The 20,930-nt window shown below is 39.5% G+C and overlaps 1 protein-coding gene across 5 annotated transcripts in view; it reads right to left on the bottom strand.

Annotated features, from left to right (window-relative positions):
• Positions 1–20,930, bottom strand: part of SORCS2 (sortilin related VPS10 domain containing receptor 2) — a 573,033-nt gene that overhangs the window by 70,114 nt on the left and 481,989 nt on the right. For all 5 annotated transcript variants that reach the window (XM_049793559.1, XM_049793588.1, XM_049793578.1 and 2 more), the window contains exons 9-10: positions 6,600–6,779; positions 1,099–1,245 (exon numbers count right to left, since the gene is read on the bottom strand). In XM_049793559.1, the coding sequence (XP_049649516.1) occupies positions 1,099–1,245; positions 6,600–6,779 (327 nt within the window). The remainder of the gene's footprint in view (positions 1–1,098; positions 1,246–6,599; positions 6,780–20,930) is intronic.

Here is a 20,930-nt window from a genome sequence, read left to right as displayed (position 1 = left end):
GCTTAAAAATGCTAACTGGCACCAACAGCAACAAGTATTGCATGTTTGTTGGTTCAAGGTAATTGGTAAAATGATGATTAAAACCAACTGTTTGTACTGAAATTTCTTTTTTAGAAAAAAAGCGGTATGAAAAACAGCATAATGACTTTTGGATACATATGATCATCTCTCCTTGCTAAGCAACTTACTGCTTCTTGCTCTTTCTGAAGCAGCACTCAGAGCTCATGCAGCTCACAGCAATCTGGCCATGAGCTTTACCAGGAGTGGGTGCCAGCATCACCCGGGAGCTGCTGCCACTGCGATCTTTCCACTCGTCTCAGAGAGCTCTGGATCAGGCCCTGCAGGCTTGAACCATGTAGCATGGTCTTGAACTCTTCAAAAGGGAGCCAGCAGCTCCAGCCCTCCACTTCTGCTACACGGAGAGGGATCAAAGCTATGGCAGTGGCAGGAATAAAAGCATTTATTTTGCCCAGCAATGCAGAGCTCGGACTCCCCAGGAGCAGAGAGTCAGTGAGAAAAATACAAGGTTTTCAGCCTCACAGGTAACAAAATATTATGGGTAGCTGGGGCACCTAAACAAACTGAACTCACATAATCTCACAAAAAGAAAGGACTTTTTCACGCAGTTAACTGTGGTGTTTATTTGCAAGCAACTGTCAAGAGTTCCCTTTAACAGGGAACCAAGGGTTACCTTGGTTTAAGATGAAACAAAACTATGAAAGATGGAAAAGGAAAAGGCATTGGTATGCTCTATTTGACTGATGATGTGCCCCTTATATCCAGACACGAATGACTGTTGTCATGATTATTCTGAACTGGGTTGTGTGGTTGACACACAAGAAAAAATGTCCTCTTTGTGTCAAAGTGATCTAAAATACGAAATGCAGTGTAACAGAGAGTCCTGACTACTCACTCTACAAGATGACTGGACTAACAGCTTGTGAAACCACTGCTCATGGAATGCAAGTGCATTTGCTTAGTAGTTTGGCTGGTAAACTCGGCACAAAGGTCTTGGGCTGTTGGAACTACTGCACATCCTACCATACAAATAATTCTCGTGCACTTTAGAGAAAGGATAGGCTAAAAAGAGCCACTTACAGGTTTGCAGTTTGTCGGTTTGCCATTCATATCGATGTCTGGAGGGTTTAGAAAATCCCAGTCACGGCCTTTGTTGTAGGTTATCAGAGTTGTAACTTTCCCATCAATTTTCTGGTTGGCCAAAAAGACTCCTTTGACACCTCTGACCTGAAGCATACAGGAGGGAGTTAATGACCAGCACATACACTTTTTTTCAACAAGGATTATCTCTGATTAGCTGCTCTTTTGTGGCTCCTCAGGTAGTTTCTCCACTAGAAAAGTGAATGATACCTTAAAAAAAATAAGGAAGACAAAAGGATAAGAGGAAAGGGAGAAAGGCAGAAGGGGAGGACAATTACTAACTGATTTGTATTTCTAAATGTATTTTAAAAGGATATACAGTTCTCTCAATGTCGAATTACATGTAGTTTATACAGCAAAATACAAAAAATACAATAGCATGGCCTTACTGTACACTACTGTTAAAATTACAGCTCTGCATTTTTTTAAATATGGACAGCTCTAAAATGTTATTCTACAAATGATGTAAGCAATTTATAACAGCAAGCTGACTTTTACACTGAAGTCATGTGACCCATATCATATAAATAGTACACAAATAGGTTACAATAACAAAATACAATATAATATCTTTTAAAATAACACTGAATTAGCAAGCACAATTGCCTTTTGTAGGAAATAAATGCAGACAGATCATCCAGGGAAGAAACTGTGAGGGCTTAATCAACCTCTCAAGCATCCAAAATGCTTCCACACCCAGTCCACCTCCACACATTTAGCCTCCCTTCACCTGTTTAACCTTGGGGGAAAAAGAAAAAGAAAAGTTTACAGGCTATCTCTTCTCTTGGGCAAACTTAGTTCTTTTATTTCAAAACAATCTGTATTAAAAAATTATTACAACTCAGACTGTCAAAGTTAGTGGGGATAATTTTTAGAAGCAACCTGACAGTAATCGCACTTCTAGTATGTTTAGTCCTAGCCCCAACTTTTATGTTATGTGTTAATATTCCACCCAATGGCATGAGATAAGATCTTGTATTAAATTTGAAGGTTTCCTTAAGAGTGTTCTTGTTTCCCTTGTGATTATTTATGAGGCTTCTTGAATTTTTGAAAAATTCTTGACAATGTATATCAACACATATACCATTTCCAGCATAGTACAGCTCTCTAATCTGCTTATGTAGTGACATTTAACAAAACTGAAGCCTTCATTACAACTAAATGCACAAGAGAGCCAGCTCTTTGCATGATCAGGAATATTTGCCTCCTGCTGATATGATTTGTTCCTGGACTTACTATTTATTTTGTATTTGAAAAACTTTCCTTTTTTTTCCAACTAGCAGGTACTAATGCCCTTTGACATTCATTTAACAAAAGTCTGCATTTAGAGTGAAGAGAAGGCATCCCTTCCAGCAGACTACAGATTTGATACCTATTGTTTATAAAGCATATGCTTTTTTCCTAAGGAACTGACCCAAATCTAGAGAAAATAAGGATTTTCTGCTGGTTACGGTAACAGCCTAGAACTTGGAAATACATTTAAGTTTAGATAGCCAAATTCTGTACAGACATTTTAATACTCTGCTCTCTCATGAGCTCCTTCTTCTTTAAAACCCCATGCATGTGTGGTTGGCTTGCTTATCCAGCATGCTGGAAGCTCAGAATCACCTCCAAGTCAAACATACTATAAAAGTCAGCTACTTTGCAGTGCAGGTGAGAAAAGGAAGGGAAGGAAAGAAATGAGGAACCTGCTTTCTTTACTTTCAAAGCATTTTCAACTTGCTGGGGCTTTATTATATATTCTACCTTCCAGAGACAGCACAACCATGAATATGAACAAAAAACCTGGCAGTTCAAACATTTACGTGGGAAGGTAGACTTGGGGTTCAATTTCTGTACATGCCTTTCTTCCAGTGAACACAATATTAAATATTTAAACAATAATTAGATCAGGGACTGCAGCTGAGGTTTCCCTCTACATTTGTGGATGGCAAAACCAGCGCTGCATCATGAATATTTTTGTTTCCTCTCTCTCTTTTTTTCCCTCTCATTCTTGTTTAATGAATATTTAATCATTCCATATAATCATTCAATGGGAGTCAGGCTAAAATTTTTCTCCATTCCCTCTCCCATCTCTAATCTAACCCAGCACTAGGGTAACCTCTCCTCTCTAGAATATGGGACATAAGTGATTGAATCTACCAGACCCATAAAGGTTATGAAAAAAATTTCTTCCAGTGTCTCAGTTAACTTCTCTCACTACTGCTCTAAGTTCTCTCACTACTGCTCTAAAAGATAAAACCGACCAGCACTTCAGCAATTGTATTTTGAATGAAAGGCATAAACCCTGCTTGAAATAATAAGTTTCAGGCATCTATCTTCAAAGCAAGTTCAGAAATATGATGTTCAGAGTGGTGCATTAGCCTAAAAAATAATAACTAATATAAAATTACGGTGTGTAAAAAATGGCAGCTTTATAACTCTCCACACTCTCTGTAGCATTTTCTATTGTATTTGTCTTGTGACCTATATAAATATACACCTGACTCTTTCTGTAAATACTGTAAATGCTGTATGTCAAATCTGCCTTCTGGATTCGACTGGGATGCTGAGGCACCCAAATTCTTCTGTACTTTCTTTTCCTTGACTCAGTTCCCTAATCTAAAATTGGAGATTAGTATATTTCTACCAAGAAGGGAAGAGATTCACATTAATAATAAGGTGCTATGGAAAAGAAGGCATTTCAACATTGTGGGGTGTTCAGTTAGTCTGATAAACAGTTCAGTAGCTACCCAAGACAGATGAACACAAGGAAATTCAGAAGTACCTTTCCTTCAATTTTCTTTGGACTTTTGGATTAGTTCTCGGAGCACCTATTTTCCAAAACAGTTCAGGGGTTACTAGTTCCCCAGTACTGTTAGAAAAGCACTTTGTACCTTATAAACCTATTTTCTAAATGAATTTTCTGCTATGACTATGTATTCTGTGACACATTAATTGCTGCATTGTTAACATTACTGATTTTACAGCCAAACAATATTCTATACTAGTTGGTAGCAAAAAGCACAGTTCAGATGGCCCTACAGTGTTTATTAGCAGCAGTTACTGAAATACAAAAAATACTGCTATATAATATAAGTTTGTGCTTAAACTTTAAATATAAGTGATTTGTTGTTTGGGAAGAAAAGCATGAAGAATGTGTACTGCAACTCGTGTAACTCTTACCTATATGAGAAGTCACAACAAGATCCAATCTAGAAATACTGCATTAGTATGCCCACTTTGCAGATATGTCTATGTCAAATTTGTGGCTGGTTCACACTGGCAGCACCTGATACAATTTCAAGGACATGCTGCTTTTGTACAGTCACAAATTTCAAGGGCATGCTCCTTTTGGACCGTCACTTAATAGTTTACCTTTCTTTGTCTTTCCTTCTTTGAACAAGTATTTGGGAATTATACCCCTTTAACACACATAACATGAAAAGAAATGTAGTACAAAAAAAAAAAAAAAAAAGATAAAGCATATAAAAGAAAATGAATGCAGGCAGGTAGAAACCTATAAAATATTTTATAGCAGATGTATAACTAAAAGATGAAGTGAGGTCAGCATAAGAGAATGAAGATGAACAGTGCAAATTTTAAGGAGAATTATGCACTGGTGGAAAGAGAAATTGTCAACCGTTGAGGACTGTCTCTGTGTTGCACTGAAGATTCCTCTTCCCAAGATTGGATACTTGCATTAAAATGCCCAGAGAGAAAACCCAGACTAGACCAAATACATTATATTTATTAGCTATTTTGTACTGTGCAAATAACCCATACATTACTTGTACATAGGAGTAGTTGATCACATTCTAGTAAAGATGATGAACACTAATTATTTATCATACAAGCTATCTGGAAGCTGTAGGCTTTCTTATTCCAAGCAAATAACAGTGTTCTCCTATAATGCAACTCTATTCCAAAAATAGCTCTAAAAAATTGAATTGTATGGCTCCATGTGTATTGTCTTTCAATTACTCTTTATCATGTGCGCATTTTCTTTTTAATGCAATCATACAAATTAATCCAGCACACACAATAATCTAGGAATTCTCTCTCTCTCTCATGCATTGTCAAATATGCCCTCAGTAACATTGTGAAATTCTGAAATCATCAGTGAAACTGAATTGAGTAAATAACTCTTGTAGACAAAAGGACAGCCAGGGGTGGCACCTCTGTACAACTTATCTGAAATTACATGGTACAGGTGAGGCAGGGAGTAGAGATTGCACCTGACTCCCTTTTAGCTTTGCATCCCACAGGAGTGACCAGGAGCAAAGAGCTGCAAACTAATGCTCTCAATAAATCACCCTGTGGGAATGTGGCTACACACATTGTATAGCTTCACTCATTAGGAAGCCTCATTTCTAAAAATGTAGAGTCTAGAAAATAATCATTGCTAGTGATAGACCTTTTTGTTTTACTACAGCCATTTGGAAAGAAAAAGCTAAACAAAGATGGAGGAGGTAAGGGGGAAAAAACTACTATCATTTCCCCCCTCTGGGAAGAGTCTAATTACAGCCTTTTAACAGCTCTGTAAGTGTATGATTTGTATCCAGAATTACTACAAACCAAAGAAGTCTGGTGCACTTATAAAGATTTTTTTTTTTTTTTTTTTTTTGAAAACTAACACCAGGCAGATTAGAGTGTAAGGGTGGCCAACGTGGGTCAGACCAAAGATCCATTAGTTTAATATGTTGATAATGGCCAGTCCTATGTGCTACAAGAAAGAACAGAACAAGAGCAAATGTACACCTTATTACATTTAAATGTTGTCATCAGCAGGAATGGAATTAATAACAGTTTGTGCTATTCTTCTAAAACACTATATTCTTCAGTTTTTATTTTGCCGAGTGCACTGATGTTAAAATCCAAGATAGATTTGTTTACAGGAGAGTTAGTCTCATAGCAAATGCTGTTGGCACAAGAGATGTACAGAAGGCAAGTGGATTTGCTGTCCAATACCTAATTTTGTTGTTTTTTTACTTGTCAGAGCTGACACAACGTAGCACAAGGCTCACAGGATTACTACTTAAGGCCCTGCTGGCTAAAAGATGTCCTGCTCTAAGTCCAGAAGTGTATCACTGAGTCACCTAGAAGAAAAAAGCTCTATGTAGGCAGCTGCATAACTTCTTACATCAATAATAAACTGTGCTGCCAGCTTCACTTTTCAATACCTTAAAAAAATAAACCCTCAGCCAGTTCAGGTTTTGCACATCCATGGAACACCATACCAAGAATCTAGCTCTTAAAGCGCACTGCACATTAGCAGGGTAAGAGGGAAACATGTAAGTAGTAACAATGCACTATCAATAAGAAAGAAATTCTAGTCTTTTTACATTAAAAGTAACTGTGAAAATATATTAATGTAAAATTAATGATACTCAGTCAAAAAAAAACAAACAAAAATTAAAACTCCACACAGACTACACACATTGGAAGAGATAAAGGCCTACCTCCAGAATATCTATCAGGACATTCTCTTCTGGCTGCTTTGTGCTCCGGACGTTCTCCAGCAGAATAGAGTAGTAAACACCTTGCGGGTCAGACTGATACAGGTTGTACGTGTCTGTCTGGTACCACTCCTGAACAGCCACAAATACCTGGTTTTCATCTGTACTGATTATCTGTAAATCCTGTAGAATAAATAAGATACAAGATGACTAATTTTTCCATCATTTCTATTTTACAAACAATAAGTTGGCCAAGAGAGTTTAATACTGGGGGTGGGGAGGAATGCATCTGAAAGTTCACTAACAGTAATCTATCAGCAGAATACTAATCAACATGCTGTATCCCACCACTCCGAGGTGGTCAGTCACTGCTTTTTGGTACAGGTTATCAGAGCACAAACCAGCTTAGTGAAGATCAAAATCATGAATGTGCAAAAGCTGTGATCTGCTTTGACTTTTATAGGAAATGACTTCTTGAAAAGAAGGGAAAAAAAGGAAAGGAAAAAAGAAACAAAAGATTTTCCAAGACCTGCATGAGAGTCAATGAAAGACTGAAACAACATAAACAAAACTAATCTAAAAAATAATCTTCAGGTACCTAGAGAATTAAGAACTGTTTTGTCCAGTGTGCTGGACAAAGCATGACACAGCACAAAGAGGATCAGATATAATTTAGAGCAGTTACATAGGAAGTAGTACCATCATGCACAAAGCTCATGTCTATTATAGTACATAAGCTCATGTCTATTATAGTACATAACACTAATTTATCTATCTATGTGGACATATCCACTTAAATATTCAACAGTAATAACATGAGAGTCAACATTCTGCATTCATCTCAGGAATCTCTTGTGTCTATATTGCAACAGCTTGCTTTCAGTCTTCTCGTCTTTTTCACTCCAAACTTCTCAGACAAAAAAATGCACAGCTGGGGAAAATAATTTAACACTAATATTAAACAGAAGAAGTAAATCAGGAAGTAGCAACACTGAACTAAGCTTAGGAAACAGAAAAAAAAAGGACATGAGTTTGCAATAGGATATGGGAGCATAAAGGCAGATGTTGGGCCTACATATGAAATGAAATCTAGTCACGGAGGCTGGAAACTTGTAAACTCTTTATGACCTTGGTACTTAAGTGGGAGACTGTATCCAGTTCTGGTGACCTTATTACTGGAAAAATAACTAAGGCAATGGAGTCAATATTAAATAAAGCTACCAAAATGTCAAGAAAACATGAGTTTGGGGAAAATTTGCTTTAAAAAAAAAAAATTAAGAAAAAAATCAAGAAAATAACTTGTAGAACTCTAAGAAAAAAAATGAAACAAATTCTGTAAGAAACCAGTTAAGACCGAAGAAAATGTGAGTAGCAGAGCAACACTGAATACTTGGTAAAGCATGGCAGTTATGCTGTAGGCAACTTGCATGATGTGACTGAGGCACTTAAGATTAAAAAAAAAAGACATGAATAGAAATAAAATAATACAATGGAAAGATTTTTAATATGAACAAAAGATGGTTCTTAAATAACAAATAATTTAGTAAAGTTTAAACTATTTTTACATATGTGACACATCTCAGCACAAAAGAACCTAAGTGAAGTTTCCTATCAATGACAGCTCAGTGCTGTTTCCAAACACTCTCATGTTGAACTATGTACGAAGTAGATTTTTGTTTAGGATCCCATGAATAGCTCTCTTTTTTCTTGTACTCAAAAATTACTTGGAAGCAGAGACTCTGGCAGAAATGCCAGCCAAACACAGCAACAGATCCCAACAGGTTCTTTAAAAAGCCTCTTAGATGTACAGAACGCTTCATCTCCTGCCTTAAACCAGGGCAATATGAGGCTGGGTAGCCGACATTACACCACATCTAAAACTGAATTCACCTATTCTTTTGCAGTGTGAGAAAAGCTCTCCTGATTATTCAATAAGTAAGGATGGAAGTGAAGGAGAGAGTCAAAAGAAGGAATAAAGAAACAGTTCTTTTTTCATGTGAAAACCTCTAGAAAACCCTTACTCTCCTGTGATGCCAGGAGCTTTCAGCAAAATTATCATCTACATTATCATAATAAAACATTTATACAGTGCCATAAACAAATGCAAACCTCCAGTGAAGGTAGGTAAGGCCCTTGCCTTGCCCCAGGTGCTGGTGGGGTGGCAGTGGTTGCACGGCTGGCCCGTGGTGGCGGAGGTGAGAGCTGGGAGGACGGGCCCACTGGTGGTTCTCCTATCTCAGTGTGGGGTGGGAGCTGCTGAGCCGGCAGAAGCAACGCACAAAGAGCCACCACGTGTGGTTGCAGAAGGACAGGAAGATGAATTTGGGGCAGACTGGAGGGATCAGGTGGAAAAAAGAGGGATTGGACTGCAGAAGTTGACTGCAGCAAATGAGTTTACTTTTCTCTTGGCAGTGACTGCTACCAGGAAAGAGGTTTGTACACTCAGACTGCTGGAAGCCAATTTTTTCTGAGGCAACTTAACAGATCTTGTTTTAGCAAGTGAAATTCCCCTTGCGCTGCCTTGAAATTTGTTCCTCCCATTCAGAATTTACATTTTTGTATTTCCAGTTCAGCCTTACTGCTATTTTCCTTTCACAGTGATATCTTTTCCCTCAAGAAGCAAACCGATCCTTCAGTTATACTACCTTGAAACAATCCTGCACACCACTTTCTGCCCAGTCATGATATAATCGTCTGGGAAAATTAATTGACAAAGTAAGGAAAACCACAAATTTCATGTCTGATTCTTAAATTAATCTTCTAAAATCCTGGATGACACAGTTTAAAACAAAGCTAACCTGTCATGTCACTCATATTATTCCTATCCTTGAAAGGTGAATTTAAGAAGAAGAAATTAATTGACAAATACAGAGGCTGGGTCTTCAGTGCGCCAAGTCCAACCCTCCAGCCCAGCTACCCACTTCTCAACAGATGACAAGCACATGAAGATGGGATGCCAGCAATTATTGCTAGACAGAACTTACTGTCACTAAAGAGTTAACTAGCAAGGACATCCGAGGAAGAAGAAATATCTTGATGGAGGGAATGCAAGTTTTTATTGCTTTATCTAATTCATGGCCACAGATACTACCTTAGGCTGTAATCTCAGCAGATCCTATAAGGAAAGCATTTATTCTTTGATGATTTCATGCTTGGACTACTCCAATTGCCTTCTTGCTGGACCTCCTGCTTCCTCTCTCCACAATCTGCAGGCTACTCAAAGTCCCGCTGATCATGTAATTTTTCTGTAATTATGCTATTCACACATGATTTATTCAGATTCATTTATAAAGATCTTCTTCACTGATGTTAGAGATCGTTATGATTTGGAACACTCCTTAGTCTCACTACTCAGATTTTTGTTTATCTCCAGGCTGCTTTTTTTTGTACGCATTCAGTATTTGAGCTCTTGTGCTTTCCTTTAATTTCCATGCTCAAATGAGAGAGTCCACGCACTTTCAGGTGTCCCAAGAATCTTTTTCCAGATTTGCCGTACCAACCATGGTGTTTCCTCTGTGGCATGCCCATTCCTCCATGGACATCCTTTCGCTCATATCTATACTTTACTTTTGGTCTGTCCAGTCTGCCATGTCTGCTTTGTTCCATGTCTTGCTGACCCAAGCGTCCATGCTCTCGCCATTCCCACGTCTCTCTCTCTTTTTTGTTTTTGCAAAGCTCAGCGATGGCAATTTGTATCAGCGCTAGACTGTGATTCCCAAATACTGGTATTCTCCATTTAGTTTATCTCATCTTCTTAGGTTGTAAGCTTTTGTACAGTTCTGAGACGCTACTAGCTGTATTGTCCAAAAATCCTTTTTTAACCTTACAACCCCATGAGATTCCTCTGTTCTGTTTGCTAACATGCTTCTTCTGCACTATATTCTGCAAATTCATTTGTCACAATGTTTCCTTTATGCTCCTCTCTCTACTGGGTAATGTTACTAAGCACCCGATATCTGTATGTTCATCACTAAAAGTCTGTGGAACTACACATAGGTCCAAGACAGTGGAGCAACCCAGGGCGGGCCAGGGATAGGACTACCTCTACGTACAACCAAAGAAGCCTGAAAAGTGCTCTAAAATCCACTATGCAATCAAGTCCCTATGGGTGGGTGACAGTAGACAGAAAACAGCCTTCAAATAATGTAAACAGCCATCCCAAGGAAAATGGAATAAACTGTTTAAGTCTACTTGGATTTAAATACTAGGTATAAATCACAGCTAAGGAGATTTAGGTTAGACATGAGAATATCCTTCTACAGTAGGGCCCGGTCATACACACTGAGGATAAAATGCTTAGGGGGTGTAAAGTAATCTTCATCCTCAGGAGTTGTTATGAGTAGATTAGAGAAATATCTGTCAGGACAGGTTTAGGCAAATGACCATGCTTTGGAAAAGGAACTCTCAAGATACTTTCCATGTCTATTGTCTATGATCCTGTGAAAACAGGGGGAAAAAAACCCCACAACTTATTGAGATTACTTGAAATGTTATACATACAATGAGAAATATCATATAAAAAGACAGGATTTGGTTTTCGGGGTTTTGCTTTGGGTTTTCTTTTATTTGGGTTTTTTTTGGTTGCTTTTTTTGTTGTGGAGGGTTTTTTTCTTTTTGTTCATTTTTTTTTTTTTTTCTTAATTCAAGAGCTATAATTTCAAGACTGTGCTAAAGAAAGTAAAGAATTTCCAGATAAATAAGTATTTCAACTTGATCATGGAATTAGAATTAAGGGCTGCTGGAAATCTGTTGCATCAGAATTAATTTACTACAAAAATGCTAAATGAATCCTAAAGGCGATCAAAGACTGCGTATTAAAAACTGGTATGATTAAACAAGGCATCCAGTGACAGGTCACACCACTCTTGGTCTCTCAGGGACTTGTAAGCTCCTATGTTTGTACCTTACATCAGCAGAATAGAACATAATTGTTCAAATAAACACAAAGACAGTTTCTCAGTGATACTAGAAACAATTAGACATGTATAGAAAGCCAAATTGTGCCAAAAGATGAGCACCACTTCAAAGAAACTTTATATCACATGGACAGACTTCATCTGCTAAACAAAATAAATAAATAAGTTTGAGGGTGTGCACGTGACACTGAAAGAACCGTGCATGTTCAGCCATGACATGGAGAAAAAGCACTCAAGAGCTCTTCCAGCAAGTACAGAGTACCAATCAAATATTACTTCTTAAAAACATCCATACTGCTTGGGAATTATTTCTTTAACACAGAGATACCAACGTGATCAGTCTAATATTCTTCCCAAATTACCTGCTTTTAATGCACTTGAGTCTGTTTTGACAGAAGGCTGAACAAACACCAAATTGAAAAAGAAAAATCAGTCAAGAAGCCCAAAAGCATTAAACAATTAAGAGAGTTGGGTTTGGGGGGAGCTGAGGATAGGAGGGAGGAAGTAAAGAGGTTTAGAGCAGGAAGGGAAGAGAAATACATTGTTTTCACTGCATACAGCCCCATATCATCTACATTTAGTAACTCACCAGCCTGTAAGTCTGCTAATACTTTATAGAATTTTATATTCAAGAAACGCTCAGTATGGTTTACTATATTACTAACTGTGATAAGAAACCCTATGATACAAATAAATACAATTACACCCTGAAGACAGAAGGATATAAAAGATGACAAGAATCGTACAGCAAGCCAGTGCTCCTTTGTGTAGCAAAATGTGCTGATGACACAGGAAATATCATTAAGTGAAAACACTGTAGGCAAGGTTCAGCACAGCCAGTATAATGCTATGCAGGCAGGCCTGTGGTGCTTTAGTCAATAAGGCAAATAAAAAGGAGCCTCAAAATTCCTGTTTTGAAATCTTACAATTTGCTGTCCAATGTCAGGATTTTGCCCTTTTGCAATCTTTTAATGCTGTGGTTGGGCAATACATGAACCTGCAGCAAGTGATAAATTGAACAGAGAATCACAAGGAGTAAATGTATCAGAAGTACAACAGATGTAAGCACTCAAGGCTGTGTAGTCTCAGCCTTGACCTCCAGGTGAACCACATTTATACCCCTGTAATCTCTTAAGCACAATCAAGGTAACTGGATGGCACATAAAGATAATCTTCCTAATCTTCCTTGCCTGGCCAAGTAAAAGGGTGCAAGGAGAGAAATCAATAACAAGTTACACTGTGAAGAAAAGAACAGTTCCTTGAATCCACCTTGGATGGATTTGTACAACCAGGGAGCCAGACAGCTGCTACAGCTCAGGTTCACTGGCTACTGCCATGACACCGACTGGGAAAGGAATACTTCTTCCCCTGCATGAAATGCCACGGCTACCCGTATTTCTATTTTGTTCCCCTTTATTCTTTGTTCAACAGACATTCCAATGGACTTTCAGAAGAATGGATATATAGTCCTCCTGCAGCTGCAACCTGCTCTTCTGCCTGGCACAGAGGAACAACCTCAGTCAAAGTCTCCTAGGGCGGCAGATGGCAGAGGTGGTGAAGGGGCTACCCAAGCGAAGAAACAATTCTTGGGAGACTAAGAGCCTTGCTAAATGAGCTCTCCTAGCCTCAGTACTTTGTAATCCAACCATCACGCAGCCAGAGCCTCAGGAGTACTTTGCTGACAAAAGGGCTGCAGGAATCTCTCCTGCCATTTCTGCTGTTAACGAAGGGACCCATCTAAGGAATCCTTGAAAAATTATGGTGAGAGGGAGCTTGATAGAGAAGGGAATACATGCTTCAAAAGATGATTGCTATTTAGAGAGAAAGAGAAAAACTGCTCAAAATATTTTACTTTTGATACTGTCATATCTATTATTGAATGATACAGACAAGTTTGGAGGAAAACCTGTGGTTAAAACAGTGATGTGTATCTCAGACTGAGGCAAGGAAGAGGTGGGCCTGTTTCAAGCCCCTTGGAAGGGCACTAGGTGATAATCAAATAAAAAGAATATATGGACTTGATAAAACGCATGTATAGGAGATTCATGAGTACATTAAAGACCTTAACTTACTTCTATGGCAAATAGGATTTTTTTCTTCTTTTATTTTTGTTTATTTTTCCCCTGTACTCTCTTTTATCTTGGTTACCTGGGAAATTTTACATTATTGCCTGTTTCACAAGATTGAAGAGATGGAGAGAGATCAAAATAGATGAAAGAAGCTTTTTCCACACCATATGTTTTCAGAACTAAGCCTTCTGAATTGCAGTAGGATATAACAGACAATAGAGCTCTCACATTATTAAGATTTTGTAGCTGGCATGAACAAATGCAAAATCAATGAATGCCTTGTATCAGTTCATAAAAGGAGATCATTATCGATGGAGTTTATTTACCAGGGGTGGGAAGGGGACTCGGAATAATTAAATTCTTCCAAGTTGCAACAGTAAAACTACCATGATTTGTAGCAGGTTCCTGGGTTTGGTCAGCAATTTTGTTAACAAATTTTTTGCTTAAACTCTCAGAATGAACTAGTTCCCAGTTTTATTGTTAGTCACATTAGAGCATGACTCAGAATCTCAAATAAGGACCAGAACCCACCGTACTCCTCCTTCTCCACACCACACTTCTCTAGGCAAGTGCAATCAGAGCTGCAGGAACTTTTGTGCAACACAAGCCATATATACCCCCCATAATCCAGGAGGAAATAGTGACCTACTACACCGTCTGGCCACTCACAAATCTATGGGACCAGATGGGATCCATCCAAGAGTCCTGGAGGGAGCTGGCGGAGGTGCTTGCCAAGCCACTCTCCATCATTTATCAGCAGTCCTGGTCAACGGGGGAAGTCCCAGATGACTGGAGGCTTGCCAGTGTGATGCCTATTTACAAGAAGGGTCAGAGGGATGATCTGGGGAACGACAGGCCTGTCAGCCTGACCTCGGTACCGGGGAAGATCATGGAGTGGTTCATCTTGATCGCGCTCACGTGGCATATGCAGGACAACCAGGGGATCAGGCCCAGCCAGCATGGGATCATGAAAGGCAGGTTCTGCTTGACCAACCTGATCTCCTTCTACGACCAGGTGACCCACCTAGTGGATGAGGGGAAGGTTGTGGATGTTGTCTACCTGGATTTCAGTAAGGCCTCTGACACTGTCTGTCATGGCATACTCCTTGAGAAGCCGGTGGCTCATGGCTTAGACAAGTGGACTTTTTTCTGGTTAAAAAACTGGCTGGATGGCTGAGCCCAGAGGGTTGTGGTGAATGGAGTTAAATCTAGTTGGTGACCGGTCACAAGCGGTATTCCCCAGGGCTCAGTATTGGGGCCAGTTCTGTTTAATATCTTTATCAATGATCTGGATGAGGGGATCGAGTGCACCCTCAGTAAGTTTGCAGATGACACCAAGGTGGGTGGGAGTGTTGATCTGCTTGAGGGCAGAGAGTCTCCACAGAGGGATCTGGACAGGTTGGCTCGATGGGCCGAGGCCAGCTGTATGAGGTTCAACAAGGCCAAGTGCCGGGTCCTGCGCTTGGGTCACAACAACCCCATGCAGTGCTACAGGCTTGGGGAAGAGTGGCTGGAAAGCTACCCGGTGGAAAAGGACCTGGGGGTGCTGGTCGACAGCCGGCTGAACATGAGCCGGCAGTGTGCCCAGGTGGCCAAGAAAGCCAACGGTGTCCTGGCCTGTATCAGAAATAGTGTGGCCAGCAGGAGCAGGGAGGTGGTTGTTCTCCTGTACTCAGCACTGATAAGGCCGCAGCTCGAGTACCGTGTTCAGTTTTGGGCCCCTCACTACAGGAAAGACACTGAGGTGCTGGAGCATGTCCAGAGAAGGGCAACCAAGTTGGTGAGGGGCCTGGAGCACAAGTCTTGTGAGGAGCGGCTGAGGGAGCTGGGGCTGTTTAGCCTGGAGAAGAGGAGGCTGAGGGGAGACCTGATCGCTCTCTACAACTGCCTGAAGGGGGGTTGTAGTGAGGTGGATGTTGATGTCTCTTCCCAATTAACAAGTGATAGGACGGGAGGAAACAGCCTCAAGTTGTGCCAGGGGAGGTTTAGATTGGACATTAGGAAAGATTTTTTCACCAAAAGGGTTTTCAGGCATTGAAACAGGCTGCCCAGGGAAGTGGTGGAGTCACCATCCCTGGAGGTATTAAAAAAGCGCGTAGACAAGCCACTTCAGGACATGGTTTAGCGGGCGTGGTTGATGGTTGGACTCGATGATCTTAAGGTCTTTTCCAACCTAAATGATTCTTGATTCTATGATTCTAAGTGCAATGACTCTCTGGATGGGCTGCAGCCTGCGCTGCTTGGCAGACCTGCTCTCCCAGCAGTGGCAGCTGAACCCCTGCTCCAGGCTGAACACAGCCCAATGGCGATTGCTGGATCTCCCTGGAACACTCCTGCATGCCTAGCCAGCCATCTCGACACACAAATGCAATCCTGCTGCTCTTGGCTTGATTTTGGTAATCCTTTCGTACAAGTTATTAACTTCTCATCTAGTTTTAGCAACAAAGAACAAGAATCTTGGTAAAATGGAATATAGTATAAAAACCAATTCATCCTTAAAAGAACTGCTCCAAAATTACTCTTCTGTTTTGGGAAGTATACAGGCAGCCTTTAATATGATCTCACCAACCTCTGCTACCACCCTGCCTGGCAGCAGCCAGCACTTGACTCCTGTCACATGCAGGAGACAGCTGTGTGAGTCAATGTCCTGTCGGTATCAAACACACTGCTAAACAAAAAATACCTCTCAACAGCACAGGAAAAAGCTAAAAAAAAAAAAAAAAAAAAAAAAAAAAATCTGAATTCTGTTCATTAGATGGCCCCCAATGGCTCTGCTCTCTGTACATATACGAAGCTATGATGTGTTACAAAAAGGTGATCTAAGGGGCACTGTGGAGCTGGAGCCTAGAAACTTAACACTCAACAAAGCTTTGTTGGAAACTACTTTTACCAGCCTTTGATTCACAAGTAAGGAGGCCTTGAAATATGTCAAAAGACAGACATTTATCCTCTTCTAGGTTTCTCTTTGAGAATACATTTGGACAAATACAAACACAAATGCAAATAAAAACAATATAAAACAATTGAATAATTTTTTTGCAGATTTTCAGCCTCGTTATATTGAAAGGAAAATGAGACATCAATAACATTTTCTAATTACTCAGTCTAAAATTTTCATTCTATCTCCACATCTAAAATCACCATGAAATGCATCTGTGCAGCAAAAGATGTAGGGATTGGTGCTCGGAAGATCTCGCGATGTACGGAAAGAGAAGGGTTAAGGGAGGCGGGATGACCGACAGACAGTATATAAGGGCGTGACGCAGTTGGATAAACGCCATTTGCAGCATCCTCATATTGGTGTCAGTGCTCTGTGGCCCAGGGTATGGTGGACCCTGTGCCGAGTCCCACGGGGTGATCAGACGAATGTCTACAAAAGAATAATATCTGAAAAGCCCAGCACTGTTCCCTCAGGCTAGAGCCTGGTGTTCCAGCACAGCTCTCCTAAGGTCGTTAGACGCATCCTTGACCAGCCTGTAGTGTCTTCTGACTTGGCTACAGTTTTCTTTCTCTGTACACAGTCACTGCTCAAAACCTCTGGCCAGTGACATGAAGCATTTTACAGAGAGCACTTGGAAAGAGAATTTTTTGAAGCCTATTTCAATTCTTTTGAGAAAAATGAAATACTGCCTATTTCAGACCTGCTTCATCTCCTGGTTAGGCAGACTCTAATACTTAAAAACCCCTCAAACTCAGTTCTTTCAAAAGCCATTGTTTTTAATCAATCTTAAAAAAAAATTACAAATCTTTGTAAATTCTTTCATTCTGTTTATCTCCTACCACCATAAAAGTAGCAACTCCACAGTCACGTGTTCTAGATGTACTCTTAATATGCCAATGTCTTTGCTGATATCCCACTTCTCTGAAAAATTTCATCAGTAGTTTGCCTGTATGAATCCTTTCTCTTCTGTTCAAATCGGATTGCAAGATACATTTCAACTGCACTCAGATGATTCTCGCTGAAATATGGTGTGATGAAAAATTTCAGAGCTGTGTTCTTATCTACATCAGTATCCAAAATTTCTGCTGTAATGAGAAGGTACCAAATAGCTTTAAAAAAAAAAAAGTATCTTTTACAGAAGAGGTTAAAATCTTTCATGTTCACCACTGTTCTAATGGATGTCTAGCTTCCAGGCTCTCTTAGTGAAATTTTCAGCTCTATTGTGTGCAGATACCAAAGAAACTTCTCTTGGAGGCATCATCAAAATGCTAAAGAGATACAGTTTATTTCGTTCCACTCATTGGGTACTGCCTGAACTACGAAGAACACAAAAACATCCCTTTCCAAATGACACAGCCATCCTGTTCCTAGCTAGCTATTGACTATCTAAAATGAAACCATTAACTTCTAATTTATTTATTCAGTCGAGTCTGGAGTTAATCTGCTTAGAAAGAAAAAAAACAGACAAATAAACAAAAACATATTTTCGAAGAGAAAGAATTCAGCATGCAGCACTATTTCAAACAATCCGGACTACATATGACAGAAATACTAGGGAGTTATGACTGACACTTTTTGAATATGTCAGAAATGCACTCAGTAAGAGCATGTGCCCAGTAAACTATACACGCTTTGCAGATTAATGGATTTTAAGGCTAAAAGTGATGATTAGATCCTCTAGTTTGCTCTCTGCTATCTTTCCAACCAGAGAATTTCCAACAATTATTTCTGCATATTTTATAAGATGCACAAGGAGCAAATAACTTCTATATGGTTAGAGCAAATCTCCCAGAAAGGCACTCAGTTATGATTTGAAAAGTTCAAAACCTAGAATATCTGTCACTTTCCTTGGCAATTTTTCAAATCCATAATCACCAACACCGTTAAGAAGTCAAGCTCAGTTTCTAATTTTGATTCAGCTCCCAGCTATAGTGGGTCTTTCTCTACTAAAGTGCTTTTAAGTATTTTCTCCCTATGAGGAGGCTTCTTCACTACAATCAAGTAACCTCTTGATCTGCATTTTTGAACAAGAAATTATACTTTTTTCAGGGTTATTTTCCACTGAGATTGCTACGCTGATCTTGTTTATAGTGTGGTCCCACAAACACAACAGAGGTCATCGTGGACTGCAGAAGAGTAGTAGAAATAAGTGACTGTGGGGGACTTCTTAAACTGATTTTGCTGCCAAGAAAAGCTCCATGGGACAGAGATCTAGGCCACCTACTGTGTGCTGTTGTCTCCAGTCCTCCTGTAACATTTGCTGCTTTTCTTCATAACTGATGCAAGCTCACCTATTACAAACATGGATGTCTACAAGACAATAGTCTAATATAGTTCTTGAGTTCCGACAACCTCCACCAATTTATTCAGTTCTGTCACATAGCGAGATCTGAACCCAAATAACATGCCCTTCATTAATATAGTGTACTACAATATTGATATTTAACTGAGAGCCATGTGTCATTATGGAAGTATAGTACACACCCAACTTGTTAAAAATAATTCACTTTCCTGAACGCTTGAAGTAATCATCCCCATGTGGAATATGAACTACCGTCTATAATCATAACACTTTGTATAACTTTTAAAAATTTGAGTTAGTATGTCCACCTTCTATGTGATGGCCGTATCAGGAAAGACAAACAGTGCTGCCTTGGCCAAAGGCAGCAGATTACCGGGCATGAGAAGGAAACTGCAATGGAAAGGTACAGATTCCTCCTGCACAGGCCATCCAGAAGCAGAAGGAAGCAATGCCCTGGTCTCTGTTAGAAGATTTCTGCCCTTCTGTTTCCCAACGCACAACATTTTCCCACACAAGTTAGTATAGTCAACACTTGCACCAATGTGCTGACACTTCTTCAGGAAATTTGCTGTGGGCAAAAGATTCGCAGCTTGGGTAATGTTACCTGATTTAATTTATTGCCAGCTAACACACACTTTAAATTACTGATTTGTATATTAACAAAAAAAACCCACATAAGCAAACACTTAGGGAAACATCCTTCCTTCCCCTTCTCTAGGCTCAGCTACCTTTTCTCCCCCTTCCTACTCTCAACTCCCTTGTTTCTACCCTGTGTTAAGTTAGTTCCTCCCAACTCCTTCAGTGAGGCAATGGGCTGTGCAGGAGGTTGGGGTCATCTGTGGAAGTGTTTCTTTCTGCCAATCCTTGCTTATTCTTTGCTTTCTTCCCCTGCTCCTTACTTGTTTTCTTCTGCCCTGGCATGGGTCATCCATGGGCTGCAGTCCCTCGGAGTGTCCATATCTGGCATGTTTTAACATTTAAAACTGAATATTCTCCTGCTGTTTTCCTAATTACAAATTCCCTCAAGAAAGCATAAAGGTTATTTTGAAGGCCATAAAAACACTGAAATAATTCTGTGGAAGTGTTGATCTATTTACCTGTCCTTAGCTATACATTTCTTGTCAAAATAGACAGATAGATACATAAATATATAGCTATTTCTATAGTTCTACTAGGAGCATATCCAAGTTTCAGATTCTTTTTCAACTCATATCTGAGGATTTGATTTGAGGATTTTGTTAATATGTTGTACATTTAAAGCCAGAAGACTTCAGACCACCACCTAGACTAAAATAAAAATATCAAAGATGAAAAACCTGACATTAAACACATTCTTTGGTTTATAACAATGACAGAAGGTAATACATTATACTCCAGCGTTCTTCATTAGATGTGCAATGAATTAAAGCAGTGCAGTTCAAGACAAGCAAAGATAACATGTCTCAGGTCTCTGCTAAGTGACAGAATCACACGGAATCACATGAAAAGGCAGGAACCTCAGGAGGTCTCCAGACCAACCTCCTGTTGGGAGCAGGGTGTGCTGTGAGCCCAGACCAGGTTACTGAGGGCTTTATCCAGCTGGGTCTTTGAAACTTCCAACTCATTTTTCTTCAGGATTGCAGAAGCCTTCTAACTATAAATAAAGTTAGGAAACACACTGTGTGCAGCACAAAAATCCAATTGCATCAGTTAGACCATATGTAAATAGGTCTGTGCTTTATTGCTAATTTACTATGCAAATACAGAAACCCTGTCACTATAAAAATATGCTAGACTGAAGTAACCTCTCAACAAGCCTTGTGATTTTGTTAAGTAATTAAAGTCCATATTGGGATTCTTTAATGAAATAGAGCACCATCAACTGGTAAAATTCTCTTATATTATTATTCATGCTTATACCAAAAGCACCATGTGGAATTAAACTGTAATTGATTCTTGAAAGAACGCTTGCTCAATATCATTACATTGCCATTGGGTGTGTAGCACTGTTTCATGGAAGCAAAGCTCAAAAACTCTTGTAGTAACTGATGACAAATAAGCTATCGTATGTTCTTGCCCTCTATGGTTAATGAGCTACTATATTCCTAGAATAAAAATAAAAACAGT

This window comes from Accipiter gentilis, chromosome 3 (genome assembly GCF_929443795.1).
Source record: "Accipiter gentilis chromosome 3, bAccGen1.1, whole genome shotgun sequence".
NCBI classification, from domain to species: domain Eukaryota; kingdom Metazoa; phylum Chordata; class Aves; order Accipitriformes; family Accipitridae; genus Astur; species Astur gentilis.
The sequence above is the reverse complement of the archived record's forward strand: the minus strand, read 5'-3'. Positions and strand labels throughout refer to the sequence as shown.